A 14,731-nucleotide genomic window follows, 5' to 3' on the forward strand; every position below is an offset into this window, starting at 1 on the left:
ATTCCAAATGAAAATTCCTGAAAATATATCCCTCCAGAGCAGAGGTACAAAACACAAAATGAATACCATACGCAAAATATGATTACTTGAATTCTACAAAATCAAAAGCATTTTACCAAACCAAAATCACTTTTTATTTACAAGTCACAAGTTTTACATTAACATTGTATAATTACGACAAAGGATATCCAAGTAAAAACTTTAAAAGTGAAATTAATCTAAAACTTAGCATTAGCGAACAACATTATTATAACATTCCAATATTTTGTACTCTTTAAAATGTGATAAATTACAAAACATAAGACAAATGATGTGATAGTCTCACAACTACTATGTAAATTAATTATTAAAATGCTACAAAATCCATTAATAAGAGTATAATAGCAAAGTACCTATGCCACATACAACACATACTATGTATAAAAACGCTTTCTCCGGCGAGAGTTGATCATACTACAATCATTCGATACAGAGATTCATCACCTTGTCTATGCATCTTATGCTAAGGGTTTCGTAACCCTTGGGCAAAAGTTCGTACTTTTGCCTCGTACTTTTGCCTATATTTTGCATTAATTAGCAAATCACATTTCATTGGTCCAATAATCAATTGAATCTTGAACTCATAAACGATTTATAGTATTAAAAAATATTATTTTAAATAGTTACCAAAACTAGTAATTATAATTTACACTACGTAGTTATCCGAAAATTTTAACGTCTCTGGAAAAAGCGTATTCAAAGCCTTATTGCTACTGTTGCTATAAAAATACAAATACATAACATATTAGCCGATTGTTACTACCTATTTTTTTTCTAAAGGAAGACAGTAACACTAAATTTATAGTAAACAGCGAACTGAGAACAATATTGGAATGTGCTTTATGTCTAGTATATTTGGTAAATATTGAGGATTGCGGAAGGCGGCAGGTTTTATGATTTTGGTTCTTATTTTTCAGTTCTTATTTCAAACAAAACACGGAGATATATCTACGAAACTTTGAGCTTCATTGGACCAAACATACAAAGCGTTCATCTCCTTACATTTAGAGGACAATGTCCTCTGGTCATTCGGTGGTTTTAATTGCCATGTCTTATGGCACAAAATTATCAAAATATAGAAGAAAATTTCTACAAAAATAGAGGTAATAATGTGCGCGAAGAATTCTTCGTCCCTAGTGTTTCAGTCTTTCCAAAATATGTAAATAAACTTTGCATAAAAAACGCAAATATTAAAAGATTATAGGTTCAACAATTCTATGCCGCTTCGAAGTTAACGCTACTTAAATTTGATCTAATTCACTACCTAGGTCTAGTTTGGCAGTGTTGTCCTGGTCCCATTAAGTTATAAGCGTACTGCTACATATTATATTATTCTAAATTCTATGTCAAACATGTACTTAAATACTTAACGCGATAACTAAACGTGGCACCTTACAATATGTAGCCTTTACTAACACATGTAGTTACATCTATTGCGGTACTGATTATAGATGAAAAATATTGTCTAAATTAGAATAAACAATATACTTATACACGCGTTTGTGAAGAGAAAAGATACATATTTCTAAAATAAATATAAAATTATTCTCTTGTTTCGCATCAGCTAGTTATCAATCACAAATTCTGTTTTTCTCCTCACCAAATAGAGATGTAATAATGATACTAAACAATGAATAACAGGTTGCCTAATCAGTCATTGAATGCGCTCTAGATGGTTGTAACATTAGTTAAGTTTGTTAGCACGGCACAATTGACAATGTAACAGTACTAAGTCAGTTGCGTGCGGCCAAGTCCCAACCAAGTTATACACTTTCTGTGTGAAGCTTCAGCTTAGCAGAGATAATACATAAATTCACTGTCATGTTGAATCAAAAACATCATTCGTGAAGTCATAAAGCTTAGGCAAGGATGACATTATGTATGAAGCTTGAAGATTTTACAGCCCCATTTGGAATTGTAAGTTCATTTTAGTTGTCAAAATTCGATTTAATTTTAGTGGTGGTATTTTAATTATTTACAGAAATTTGTTAGCGTTAATCTGCCGATACAATGGGGGTTTCCTAGTATTTTAAGTCAGGTTAAAGATAAATTACCATTATATAAAAAAGTTCCACCACGTCACAGGCACCTTCGTTTTCTTGATAATCTTCGTAGACGTCCGTCGCGCTATTTTACAATTAACATATGCCTGACATGTAGCGCCTTACCTATAAAAGTTAAAGAATTTGGACCCACCTTAGCAGTTTTTTGACAGCGTGTAAAGTGCCACTGGGTTCGCCTCAGCTTGACAGTACGGAGTCCTCGATGAGAGGTACCTTGGCGACTTCGAAGAATATTGTGTGGGAGTATTTGTTACGTACTGTGCTGATAGCTGACTTTGGCTTCTTGTGTAAAACTGCGTTCTGAGCGAGCGCGACGGGGAGTAAGTCCTTTACAGAATAGCCTGGGAAAAGAAATTACATATTAAAACCAAGAATAATTTGTAAATAATTGTGCAGGTCTTCAAGAGAAAGTTGCAGTCATGCTTGATACTGAATTCCTAAGGTAAATGTGATAATTGTACAACAGAAAAGCTACCAGCCTGTTTGTTGCTCATATTAGTAAGTAGTCCTAGGAAGTGGCCAATAACTAGTAATAACACGGCCACTCAAATCCTATTCTTACCGCGATTCCTTACCGCGTAAATGCGATCGAGACAGTTCGCGCGCACTCCCTTTTACTCCCTAGCGGCTTACGGAACTTTAGGCTGAAGACCAAAAGGGGGTGAGGTAAATCTATCTCTACAGTGGAGTTACCGTTCTATACGTAGTATTATTTTAAGGTCTAAGTCAACCTTTCGACATCCTTTTTGTCTATTTCTAGTCCAGCAGACAAGTCCTTCATTCAACAGCGAATAAATTCTCTTCAACCGCATGAATGAATATGAATATGCGGGGTACTGCAAATACCCGTAGGCGGTGGATACCACTTCCCATCAGGTGACCCGTATGTCTGTTTCCCATTTAAGTTACATAAAAAAAAATACTACTGAAACATTCTCCATGAAGCTGATTTGCCAATCATACCTGTGTAATACTGTAGTGTGGGAGTCCAGTGTCCGAGCGACTTCATCCGCAGTGCGAGGTAGAGCGCCGCCGCCGCCATCTTGCTGTCGGAGTAGCCCACCAGCCCGTACTCCAGGAGACACTGCTCCAGAACGAACCGCGCTAATGTCAGCGTCGGCATCGAAACTCGCGCGCACTGCGAAACGATTAATATTTTGGTGTTTATTTGTACATGAAGTTGCGAAGGTGAAGAAACGAAGGTTGTTGCTACATTGACCAAATTGAGGATGTCCTTAGAAAGTTTAGTACGGTCTACTCTCGAGTCGGCATGCGTGTATAAAACGATTGATGACTGTGGAGGAAGAAAGAGAAGTGTGTATCTATTTACCCCGGTGGGAAATAGGCGTGAGTTTATGTATGTATATGAAAAAGAGGTGAAATTATTTTTTTGTAGAGGCCGCTTATGTGGGCTATGAGGTCAATGACCAACCTCATTACCTCTGGTAGTAAAAAATAAACACGTGGCTCATGTGTCCACTACGTACATAGTAGTAAGCCAGGACCAACAGCTGAACGTGCCTTTTAACGCACGGAATCATCTTACTTTCGGACAATCGGGTGATCAGACCACAGGGTCCTAATCACTGGCGATACAGTGGTACGTGGTATCGAAGCCGGGACCTCCAGATCGAGAGCCTAACATTCTAATGACTAGACCACTTGACACCATAAGCTGTCATAATTTGCAAACAGAAGCTGCCTAAAGGTGAACGCGCATCTAGACGCGACGAAATTATCGAATTTTTCGGAATAATTCGGGTCGTGGCGGAGCGGATAGGTGCGTGATGTTATATTATACGATTTCATACAAAAGATTTATAAAATGCGATGACCTCGGCGCGTGCGGCTCCTACGGCGCGTCTAGATGCGCGTTCTACTTAATCCTGCATATCTCGGGACACTTACCCGCGCATACCGCCGGAGGAAGCGATAGGACAGCGGGATGCCGAGGTCGAAGTCGATCACGCGCAGTATGTTCATCTCCATCTTGAGGAGTTGGCTGAGCGTGTACGCGCCGTCGCAGATGTATAGGAAGTCGTCCACTAGGGGCGGGATGCGTTCCTGTTGATATCATTCATTCAGTGTTAATATACATTTTTCTCACTCTCTTATTTAAGAGCTGCGCTCTTGTCGGTGGACTAATCGCCTTCAATACTCCATATACAGAGCGTGTAGAACGGTGGTTGCCCCAATCGCCTTCCGTTCCGCATTACACCGACCAATTTCTCAATCGGTGATGTTCTAGCTAGAGCCCTACCAGAATCTGCTGCCCGGCATCAGGGCATATATATACTTATACTTACCATGTTTTAAATTGTTATGTATACCAAAGGGGAGTTGCGAGACATTCCCAACACAAGTACTCTAGTTACTTACTGGGAAGTCTCGACAACAAACTTCGCTACAATTATGAGAAATAAACTATTTTTATTTATTTCTTATTTGCGGAGGTGAACGTCGGTGTACCTAGCTGCCTTCGGAAGCGTCATTATAAAACAGACGGTCTATATCGGGCGGGCCCTTTCTTGTATGTCACAATACAATATAACGTTAATACGTGTTGTGGGTATGATATCGGGACCAACCTTTTCGACTTTAATGTAACAATAAATGTATAAATAAATAAATGTTATGGAATTTACTAAGTCGTTTGTTCATCTCACGTGGATTACAAGGTCGAATGACGACCTTACTATCTCTGGCGACTGGTATTATATCTCTTATTTAAGTCAAAATGCAGTTGGTAGAACGCTTCCCTCTCACTTTGAGGTCGCAGGTTTGAATCCAGCACAGGCCTAAACCAATGATTGTCGAATTTGTTTTCGAATCCATGTTCGGATCATAAATGATTATCACGTGCTCAACGGTAAATCATCGTGAGGAAACACACTCCCGAGAAATGCATTTTCGGAGGTATGTGACCCAACCTGTATTGGGCTGTGAATTCCCTTCGCGGGTTGGAAGGTTAGACAGGCACTCGCTTCTGTAAACAACCGGACCTGTCAATTCTTCAGGTTAGGTAAGCGGGCCCTGTGAGAAATTGGATAATGCTAGGGGGAGATTTAAGCCAAAAACTGTTGATTGACACAGCATAATGACACATGTTGCATGTTTGTATTTGACTACATATCATACCCAGTACAACCGGGACCAACGGGATAACGGCCCACCGAAACTCGCATCTTCGACCTCCCGATTGCTGTGTCAATGTATTTGGCTGATAGCTTCGGCGCCGTGACATCACATTAAACAACACGCGCATCGACCGCTATCGATGTTGCAAATGAAACAGCCAATACTACTAAATCCTTTCATAAACAGATACGAAACTCACGTCAAACTTAGAGGAGATGAACAGCGCAGACGCGCCAAGCAACTGCAGTTCCTCTTTAGTCAGATGTTCATTCTCTGGTTTGTTCTGTGTAGACCTAGTCAGGAATAGGTCTACCAGCTTGACGGCCAGGTACAGTGTCTCATGGTTTAGCTCGAAGCTTTCTTGAACTTCGACCATCCAGTCCACGAGTAATGCTCGCATCCAGGATGTGATTCCTTTCATACGTTGGAGGTAGTCGTCGATTGGGAACAGACGCTGAAATTAATAGGTAAAGTTAGCTGCTTTTCGTGTGATGTGTCGAAGAATTTCTATCGCGAAAGATGAGCGAAGGGTGCGGATTGTGAAAATAGTAGGAACATGAGCTGACATAAAATGTATATTTATTGCTAGAGATAGATGCACCGAAATGATTTAACCGAATAGAATTAACTTTATTCAGTTTTACTATAGCGAATCGAATATTCGCCCGAACTATCCGGTTTCGCGCGACGTCTAAGCCATCTGAGAAAGTCTCTTTTACAATACAATACAAATATACTTTATTGCACCAAAAAAAAAAAAACTATTCTTTCAACTATTTGATTTTATTTTGGAGCAATAAAGCATAATATTTGAATTTGAGCGAAACATTTGCTGCAATCGGCGTAAGTATTTAAGTCGCATTGTAAATTAATCAGTGCCGTGTTTATCAAAAAAGTATTGACTCTTGTAACATGTAATTTACATGCGTAGTTTTGATAAACACATTTTTGTAATAATGAAAATTTTTACAAGAAAATTTCTTGTAATACTGGCGTTGTATAAACAGGCTTCAACAGGATTGGAGCAGCACCCCACCCCGAATGTATACTTTATATTTTGATATAAAGTATACATTCATTAGGTTAGGCTTTGGCCTAACCTCTAAAATCGAGCGAGACAGACACTACGCGCGCGCGCTCCCTTTCTCCTTAGCAGCTTACCCAGAGGGGGTGAGGTAAATCTAGCTCGGCGCCTGATATGATACAGTGCGGGGCAAAGAAGTGCAGTTCTATACTACGTAGTGTTATTTCTTATACAATGACAGCCCGCCCCTATATATAAATTTCAAAAATACAACTTACTTCTCTGGTCTTCAAATAGTTGAATATGTCCATTGCGTAGTGGGAAACCTGTAGTGGGTCATTCCAATTCTCCTGGTCGAAGTCCACCACGTTGTTAGGGGCGCAGTGAGGAATCTCTGTCTCACTATCAAGAGACTTGTTCACACTGTCATCTAAGTTTACTTTATCAAGTTTTTCACTTATCGTCTTGTATTCTTCTTTCGTCGCGTCTGCCGGGCTACTGAAGATCATAGCTTTATTATAATATCAGTATTTATGAGTACATAACACTAATACTATAGGTGTACTATTCGGAAGAAAGAAAGGGCTTCGTCTTAAGGTGAACGCCGCAGGAGCCGCAAGCGCCCAACCATCGCATTTTGCGTCAACATACGGATTATGTCGATAGTTGCGCGACGACGTTGCATACGATGTCATACAAAGATTTATAAAGTCTATGGTGCGTGGGGCTCCTGCGGCTACATGTGTTCTTGTATTTATGTCGTGTTTGTTTTATACAGTATTGCCTCTCTATAATTGACCACTCTATAATTGGCTTGCAGAAGTGTATGTCTACGTCTTCGAAATAATGATTAAGTTGTCTGAAATAGACGCCATGTGTGGTAGTGTATTAGCATAAGGCCTGCTTTTTGTTAAGCTATAGTTGCATTTGATTTGATGACGTACGGTCACGAGTACTAATATGTATTCACTTTGATACCATGTCACATTACCGTTTTGGACAAATTAAACCGTAAGTCTCATTAAATGTCAAATCTGATAGTGCGACAGGGTTCTAAAGTGGGTACATGATATTACTCATGACTGTACGCAATAGAAACAAGATACAGCGGTATACTAGTTAGATCTCATGACTTTAATAAATGGCCTCTTGTAAATACATCCAACAAAAAGTAGCCGATAGTAAATACATCCAACAACATTCGGCAACTATGCGTCAGGCCTGTCGTCCTAAACTTTGTACCGGAAGAGAGCCTTCAGCGGTTCTCATTTGTCCGGCTAATCAGTTAATGCCATCTGCGGCAAATCTACAATAGGTCAATGTCGAAAAAAGGTACTTCCATCAGTGAGTGAGAAAAAATAAATTTCGCAATCTTATTTACAGATTTCGTTCAGTGGCGCAAACACACGCAGGTTCCATATTCAAATCCAGATGCATTGACCGTTGATTTCCGGCATTAGGCATGGCATTTACTTAAGCTCAAATCAGCGCCATACAAGGGACTATTGTACAATACATCATCATCACTAGCCCATTAACGTCCCCACTGCTGGGGCACGGGCCTTCCCTATGGATGGATAGGGAGATCGGGCCTTAAACCACCACGCTGGCCCAGTGCAGATTGATGGTTATTAACGACAGCTAATGCAGCCGGGACCAACGGCTTAACGTGCCTTCCGAAGCACGGAGGAGCTCGAGATGAAACCTTTTTTTTGTGGTCACCCATCCTATGACCGGCCTTTGCGAAAGTTGCTTAACTTCAACAATCGCAGACCGAGCGTGTTTACCGCTGCGCCACCGAGCTCCTCAACTATACACTCAGTAGAAAAAAAATTGGCAAACAAACAGTACATAATCATCCAACTTAAAAACAATACTCCCACTGCACTGTAGGCATCGGTGTTGTTAAGAGGTTTGACGACAAGGTCAGTAATACAAAGATAAGAGCAAAAAACTAGAACAATATAAGACCTACATGATAATCCATACTAATATTACAAATGCGAAAGTGTATGTCTGTGTCTGTCTGTTTATCAGTCTTTCAATCAAGGCAAAACGGAGCGACGTATAGACGTGATTTTTTAAGTGGAGATATTTGAAGTGGTGGAGAGTGATATAGGCAGCTTTTTAGGCTCCCACTTCCTTAAAATGGAGCTGGAAGTTCGCAAATTTTCGGTAGAAAGCTAAACATTGGTACGTGAAATATTTGTAACTCACACAAAAATCGTGCATATATTTTTTTTGGAAATCTGCCCCCAAAACCTTCAAAGAGGGGGTGAAATTTTATATGGGACTTTTCACAGTTATCATGGTAGGAAGTTAAAACTTAATACATTAGGAAAGGGGAACAGTGTTACCCGGAATTTAACGCGAGCGAAGCGGCGGGCCAAAACTAGTAATACGTAATTAACATGTGGAATGTATTTATTTTATAGAAATTGGAGTATTTTTTGAAATGTCTTTATATGAAAAGTAGGTATCTAAATAAAGAAAATATAATTAATTTTATTTTATTAGGGGAGCATATCTATTTAGTATTTGTGCCCATTTAGTAACAATAGGTTCGGCCTCTGTTGCCTATATGGGCCTGAAACATGACTGGTGAGGAGTGGGTGTATACATATTATGTACTATACACCTCTGCCTAGCCTTTCTGGGATACATGCGTGATGCTACCTATGTTTTCTATTTACAAAGTAATAAATCTGATAACCACTACTCTGAACCGGTGTGTGTGTATGAAATAATTGATGAATGTGGGGGAAGCAAGAGATGTATGTTAGGATAGAAGCAAATGAAATTCCATTGTCTCTGCTTACCCCGGTGGGAAATCGATGTGAGGTTGTGTATGTATGTAAATCTTATGAGTAATAAATGCCTATTGACAAGCTACCACAAATGTCAGTGATATAATAAATAATAGGTATGGACTTACATGTTCTCCAAAGCAGTCATATAAAGAGAGGGCTCGCCAGATACATCACTCCTCCCCGACTTGGCAGACCCTGAGCTGTTGCTATTATTCTGATTCTCCTTCCCTGTAGACTTCCTCTCAATATTCTTGAGAATCCCATTATGAGCCCTTGTGGAGATTGCCTTGGGAGGGTCCTTGGCAAAATGCTTCTGAACAGATTCTATAGCGTTGGTGGCTACTTTCTGCAGCTGTTTTGCTCTAGAGGTTTTACCATTCAAAGTGGCTTGTGGTTTGATGCTCTAAAATTAAAAAAAAGGGATAAAATCTTCACATTGGTCTAACAAAAAGCTAGGTGAGGTGTACCTAATCTTGAGATGGATGTACTTCTGACTACTCTAATTGGGATATAGCCATGAGCTTATGTTGATAAAATCTTTAGAAAATACACCTTGAAAATTGCACTGCTGAATATCTTGTTGAACTTCACTGATATTTTGTAGCTGGCAAAGAATTCAATTTCTAGTTTATAAATAAGAGATGAAACTGTAAGTACCTACTATATCCTCTTAAGACCGAGATTTCCAGACACAATAGTTAAACAATGGGGTTTGGATTTATAAAGAACATTCGGTCTTAGGAGGATATAATAATAAAAATAGACTGATCTATAAATAGTATAAGTAGATTATTTGTAAATAGGTACCTAGATGAACATACCTACTACATTTAAATTAATAGTTGTTTAACTATGATACAATATGGTTTGTAACTAGACTCCACAAAGAGATGTCTTCTCTACAGAAATAATAATAACGCCAATTTTTTTTATAAGACTGAATCACACAAGCTTGAGTTAATTCATGTTCCTCAAGATAGAAATTGAAATTGGAAGATGCACTGTCAACATTTTTGTCATCAAAGTTTAGGGAAATAATTTTGGAGGGAAAAGTTCAATGACCTTTCTATTTACAGATACATGTATTTACATAAAAGATATGAACATGTGGCCTTATAATTAAGTGCTGAGGGTTGTGTACAATGCTTAATGTGTAAAACTAAAATTGAGTACCCTCTTCATTTATGATATAAAAAATTAAAGAATGTAACCTTTACTGTTGGTAGCATTTTGGTCTCCACCGTGACCTTTTTGGGGAGCATGTGCTTGTCTTTCTCATGTACAGCTGCCGATTTGTTGAAGGCATTCGTGATATCCCCAAACGCAGCCCTCTTTGCCGTAACATCTTTCAAAGGGCTGTCCGCTTTCCTCTTGTTTGGCACCTTCAACACGTCTTTGTGTGTCTTCAGAGAAGCCAACTGCTTACTCCTCGTCGTTATCCCATGGCCCAGGATACCGTTCAAGTTCTCATTGACGCCAATCGACTTAGCAGCCAGCCTAGTTGGCGCCATTATAACTACTGAAATAACAACTTTCGTATCACGTGTACTGCTATGAACGTGGCATTTATAACTCGTTTCAGCACCAACTTTAGTCACAGTTTACAGGAAATAACGATATAAATGTAAACAAGCGTTTCAAAAACGACCCGTCTAACGACTAAAAATGGAGGCAAAACAAGCGAACGTCGTAACAAGACAGCTTCAAACAGTTTTCTAATGATGAATTGATACTTACATATTCTAGACGGCGGCGGGCCGTTTTGGTAAATATCCTTTTTATTTTACTAGTTGCACGTCCCGGTAATAATTACTGATGTAAAATTGCACAAAAATTAATAATAATTCAACTCAACACCGGACTGATGAACTGTCTTCAAAAACCGTTGCACTAAATTACCATTGGTTCATGCATCAGCCAATAGCAAGAAAGCATAAGATTATACGTTTCGTTTTATGCCAAATGCAATGTATTCAGGTTAGGAGATAATAAAATAAGAAAGATAATCAGGTAAAATAAAATTACGTGTCTACTATTGCAGTACGCATTGTAATATAATTATATTACATACTTTTTTCTACTCCTCTACTTTAATCTGGCACTTAAATAACCAAAAAGTCTAATATAAGTACATACATAATTAAACTCTTTGAAAAAGTGTACGCTCTATGGCCTATAAAAGCATTGTTTACAAAGTGTAACTGTACTATAATGTCGCCAAAAAAGCATTGTTGTTGTTTTTTTTTTTTTGACCTGGAAACTGGCACCTTTACTTTGTTTGGTGCCATAGATAATATAGATATACTATAAAAAAAAAGTATACATTTGCCGCCATTTTCCCGCGCGTTGGAAAATAAATTGGAAAATTTTTGTTTCATTTAAAATTACGTCGTCGTAGAAAAAGTATTGTATGCAACGTTGTATAACTAGGTCAAAAAATGCTCGTGGCGTCTCTTATTGCGATGTTCGCCAAGGCTCACATCGCAACTCACGCCACTCGCATTTTTTGACCCTTCTTATACAACTGTTGCATAAAATACTATTATAATCCTTACAGCAATAAGAATATATGTCGTAGCACGGAACGAAATAATGACAGCTGTGTTTTATTCTCAGAACAATAACTAAAGCATAGAAGGAAGGCTAAAATAGCAACAGAACTCTATAATTCTGCTCTACTTTATCTTACGGAACCGGCGTAATGTTAGACAAAGACGCATATACAAAAATTGTTTCGTAATTTCGTAGGTTGTCACAAGTTTTTCATTGCATAGTGTTGGGTTTCACTTTAGTAATATGTCGATAAAATTAAATTTACTTACAATTAATGTCGAAAAAATTTTTTTACAAGATTTCTTTTTGTAGGATGCAATTATCTTCTTCTTGATGAAAGGAGACTCTGTCTCTGATAGGTAAGTATCTAACCATTTTTGGATTATATTGTCTGGTTTATATTAGTTTGGAGCTGCAGCTCACATTCAGGAAGGAAAGAAAATAGCCAACTGTTATCGTTTCATCGGTAAGTATTTTGTAATATTCGAATTTATTTATGATGTCATCCGCCGTGCACTAGTGTCGATCGACGTGCCGTGCAAATTGGAACCGCCGCCGCCGGGTCTAAGCCGCACAGACGGTAAGAGGCCCGATGGGGTCACGCCATAGACATAGAAAAGAGTATGGACTGGAAATACCTACAGAAAAAACGTGCCACTCTGTAAACATAAAATGGCGGTCTTTACTAGGGCTACAAGCTGTTTCAATACTAGGATTACCATACTCGTACCTACTAGATATAGCATTATACTTAAAAAAATACGGCATACAAGTATTCATAAGAGAACAGAAAGGGAAAGTAAAAGGTAGGTAGGTGGTGTACTGTATCTTTCGTGTAAAACTTGTAAGTATTGTATGTTGTGTGCAATAAAGTATATTTGTATTTGTAAAGGAAGGTTTAGTCAAGATTTATCTAAGTCGCTTACACAAATCTATAACATTCATTACATTCTTTATTGGGCGCAGTTCGTATCAACCTGGAGTGTTGGAGTAGGAGTAAATAAGAACAGGAGGTAAAATGAAATATAAATTAGATCGTAAATCTGTTCATTTTCATTAGCAAGTATTTATTTCACACGTTATTAATTATGTACATTATATTTACAATAAATACAAATTTATTAATTTCTAAACAGTGTCAATTTGCTTAGAAACTGTCTTTGTGACACCCTGTCACATTTTTTTTTTTTTTTTCATTAAGTCTTTTGATCTTGAGGCGGGACTTGTTCAGCTTTTCTTTTAAATTTTTCATCTCGTCTTCTTGAACTGACTGAAATAAAGTTTAATAATAATGTTAAAATAGTATATGTACAAAATAATCTATAAAAATAAAAGTAAAATATATCTGATTTAAGTGCATTGTGCAGCTGGTTGAATTATACACTCTATATATGTATATCATGTTAAAAATATAAAAAAAGAAAATTATTTGATATACCTTTTCATGTAAATCCAGTCGACACTTTTGGATTTAATATCTGAAATCAAAGATAATAATAATTTACTTATATAAAACGTGTACAACTCATAATTGTTTAGACATAAAACAACTACAGACTTAGTATATACTAAGTTTATTAAGTACATAATAATATGTAGTTGAATGATAGTATAAACGTGTTGTGATAACATGATACAAATATCTTATCTATCTATCCAGCAGTGAGATGATGCAGGCTAGGCTGAAATTTAAATTTAAACACCATTTCATCTGTCTGATCTATAATGTTCAATGTAGGAATAGCATCGTCTCGAAGACGCCTCCACTTTGAATTAGGAACACACATAAATGAATCCGCAGTAAAATGTTTCGAGCAAATACGGCTGTACTTATTTGGAATCCAATTTCGTCTATTAATGCGAATTATCCATTCTTTCTCTTTGTTATCGTCTACAGGAAATCTAAAAATTAAAAGTATCGATAATTTTAGTACATCACTATGGACAATCAACATAACCTCAAATCAATTCCGTATTCATCGATGAAACGTATAATATAATGGATATCTCAAATATTTTATGCTACAAATCTATTCAGCAAAACATATTACTTTCCTAAAATTGTTCAGCAGTTCACATTTCACTAGAAAATTACAAAAAACTTACCGATGAAACGACAGAAGTTGTTGGCTATTTTCTTTTCTTCCTGAATGTGAGCTGCAGCCCCATACCACACAAGACATAATGTCACACAGTCGAGACACTCAATTATTTGATATAAATAAAAGTTTCTTTCCATTTATTTGGAAAAATATTGTTAAATTATCACTTAAAACAATCTGAACACAAGACACTCGTAAACACAGTTGACGCGACCGTGTCAAATAGTTCGGTAAATATAAGTAAAATCTTCTTATGTATGTTACTATGTATTTGGCCGAGTTAAAATGAGTCCAATAGGTCCAAATGACATTTCATGTTGTGACAACCTCGGAAAAAATGAAGCAAAGAGCGAATCATTTGTCCTTTTCTCACTCATAGTTTGTGTCGTAAGCTAGAAGAGAGCCGGTTTATAGTTTCTGAATTCTTATTTTAGCCTTCCTTCTATGCTTTAGTTATTGTTCTGAGGTTTTATTGACACGCCATATTGGCAAAACGAACAACCAGAGCTGTATTGGTCTCAGAACAATAACTAAAGCATAGAAGGAAGGCTAAAATAAGAATTCAGAAACTATAAACCGGCTCTCTTCTAGCTTACGACACAAACTATGAGTGAGAAAAGGACAAATGATTCGCTCTTTGCTTCATTTTTTCCGAGGTTGTCACAACATGAAATGTCATTTGGACCTATTGGACTCATTTTAACTCGGCCAAATACATAGTAACATACATAAGAAGATTTAACTTATATTTACCGAACTATTTGACACGGTCGCGTGAACTTTGTTTACGAGTGTCTTGTGTTCAGATTGTTTTAAGTGATAATTTAACAATATTTTTCCAAATAAATGGAAAGAAACTTTTATTTATATCAAATAATTGAGTGTCTCGACTCTGTGACATTATGTCTTGTGTGGTATGGGGCTGCAGCTCACATTCAGGAAGAAAAGAAAATAGCCAACAACTTCTGTCGTTTCATCGGTAAGTTTTTTGTAATTTTCTAG

The 14,731-nt window shown here is 37.4% G+C and overlaps 2 protein-coding genes across 3 annotated transcripts in view; one reads left to right on the plus strand and one right to left on the minus strand.

Annotated features, from left to right (window-relative positions):
• Nucleotides 1–14,731, plus strand: part of LOC126375199 (uncharacterized) — a 100,528-nt gene that overhangs the window by 12,282 nt on the left and 73,515 nt on the right. The window lies entirely within an intron of this gene.
• Nucleotides 111–10,953, minus strand: LOC126374043 (G2/mitotic-specific cyclin-B3). Of its 2 annotated transcripts, none has more exons than XM_050020589.1 (8): nt 10,812–10,953; nt 10,286–10,593; nt 9,200–9,477; nt 6,543–6,759; nt 5,440–5,694; nt 4,011–4,166; nt 3,066–3,240; nt 111–2,443 (listed from the first exon to the last, which is right to left on the minus strand). In XM_050020589.1, exons 2-8 carry the CDS (start codon nt 10,583–10,585, stop codon nt 2,280–2,282), a joined length of 1,545 nt encoding a protein of 514 aa, XP_049876546.1. In that variant the 5' UTR covers nt 10,586–10,593; nt 10,812–10,953; the 3' UTR covers nt 111–2,279. The 2 variants fall into 2 exon arrangements, with proteins under 2 accessions (XP_049876546.1, XP_049876485.1); XM_050020528.1 differs by having other exon boundaries at nt 6,543–6,762.

This window comes from Pectinophora gossypiella, chromosome 1, assembly GCF_024362695.1.
Source record: "Pectinophora gossypiella chromosome 1, ilPecGoss1.1, whole genome shotgun sequence".
NCBI lineage: Eukaryota > Metazoa > Arthropoda > Insecta > Lepidoptera > Gelechiidae > Pectinophora > Pectinophora gossypiella.

Excerpts from the sequence above, each read along its gene's own strand:
- LOC126374043 (XM_050020528.1), bottom strand. The coding sequence starts at position 10,585 with ATGGCGCCAACTAGGCTGGCTGCTAAGTCGATTGGCGTCAATGAGAAC. Across the intron at positions 9,478-10,285 it reads AAATGCTACCAACAGTAAAG|AGCATCAAACCACAAGCCAC; the intron begins GTTACATTCTTT and ends TTTTAATTTTAG. Across the intron at positions 6,763-9,199 it reads ATGACTGCTTTGGAGAACAT|TAGCCCGGCAGACGCGACGA; the intron begins GTAAGTCCATAC and ends TATGATCTTCAG.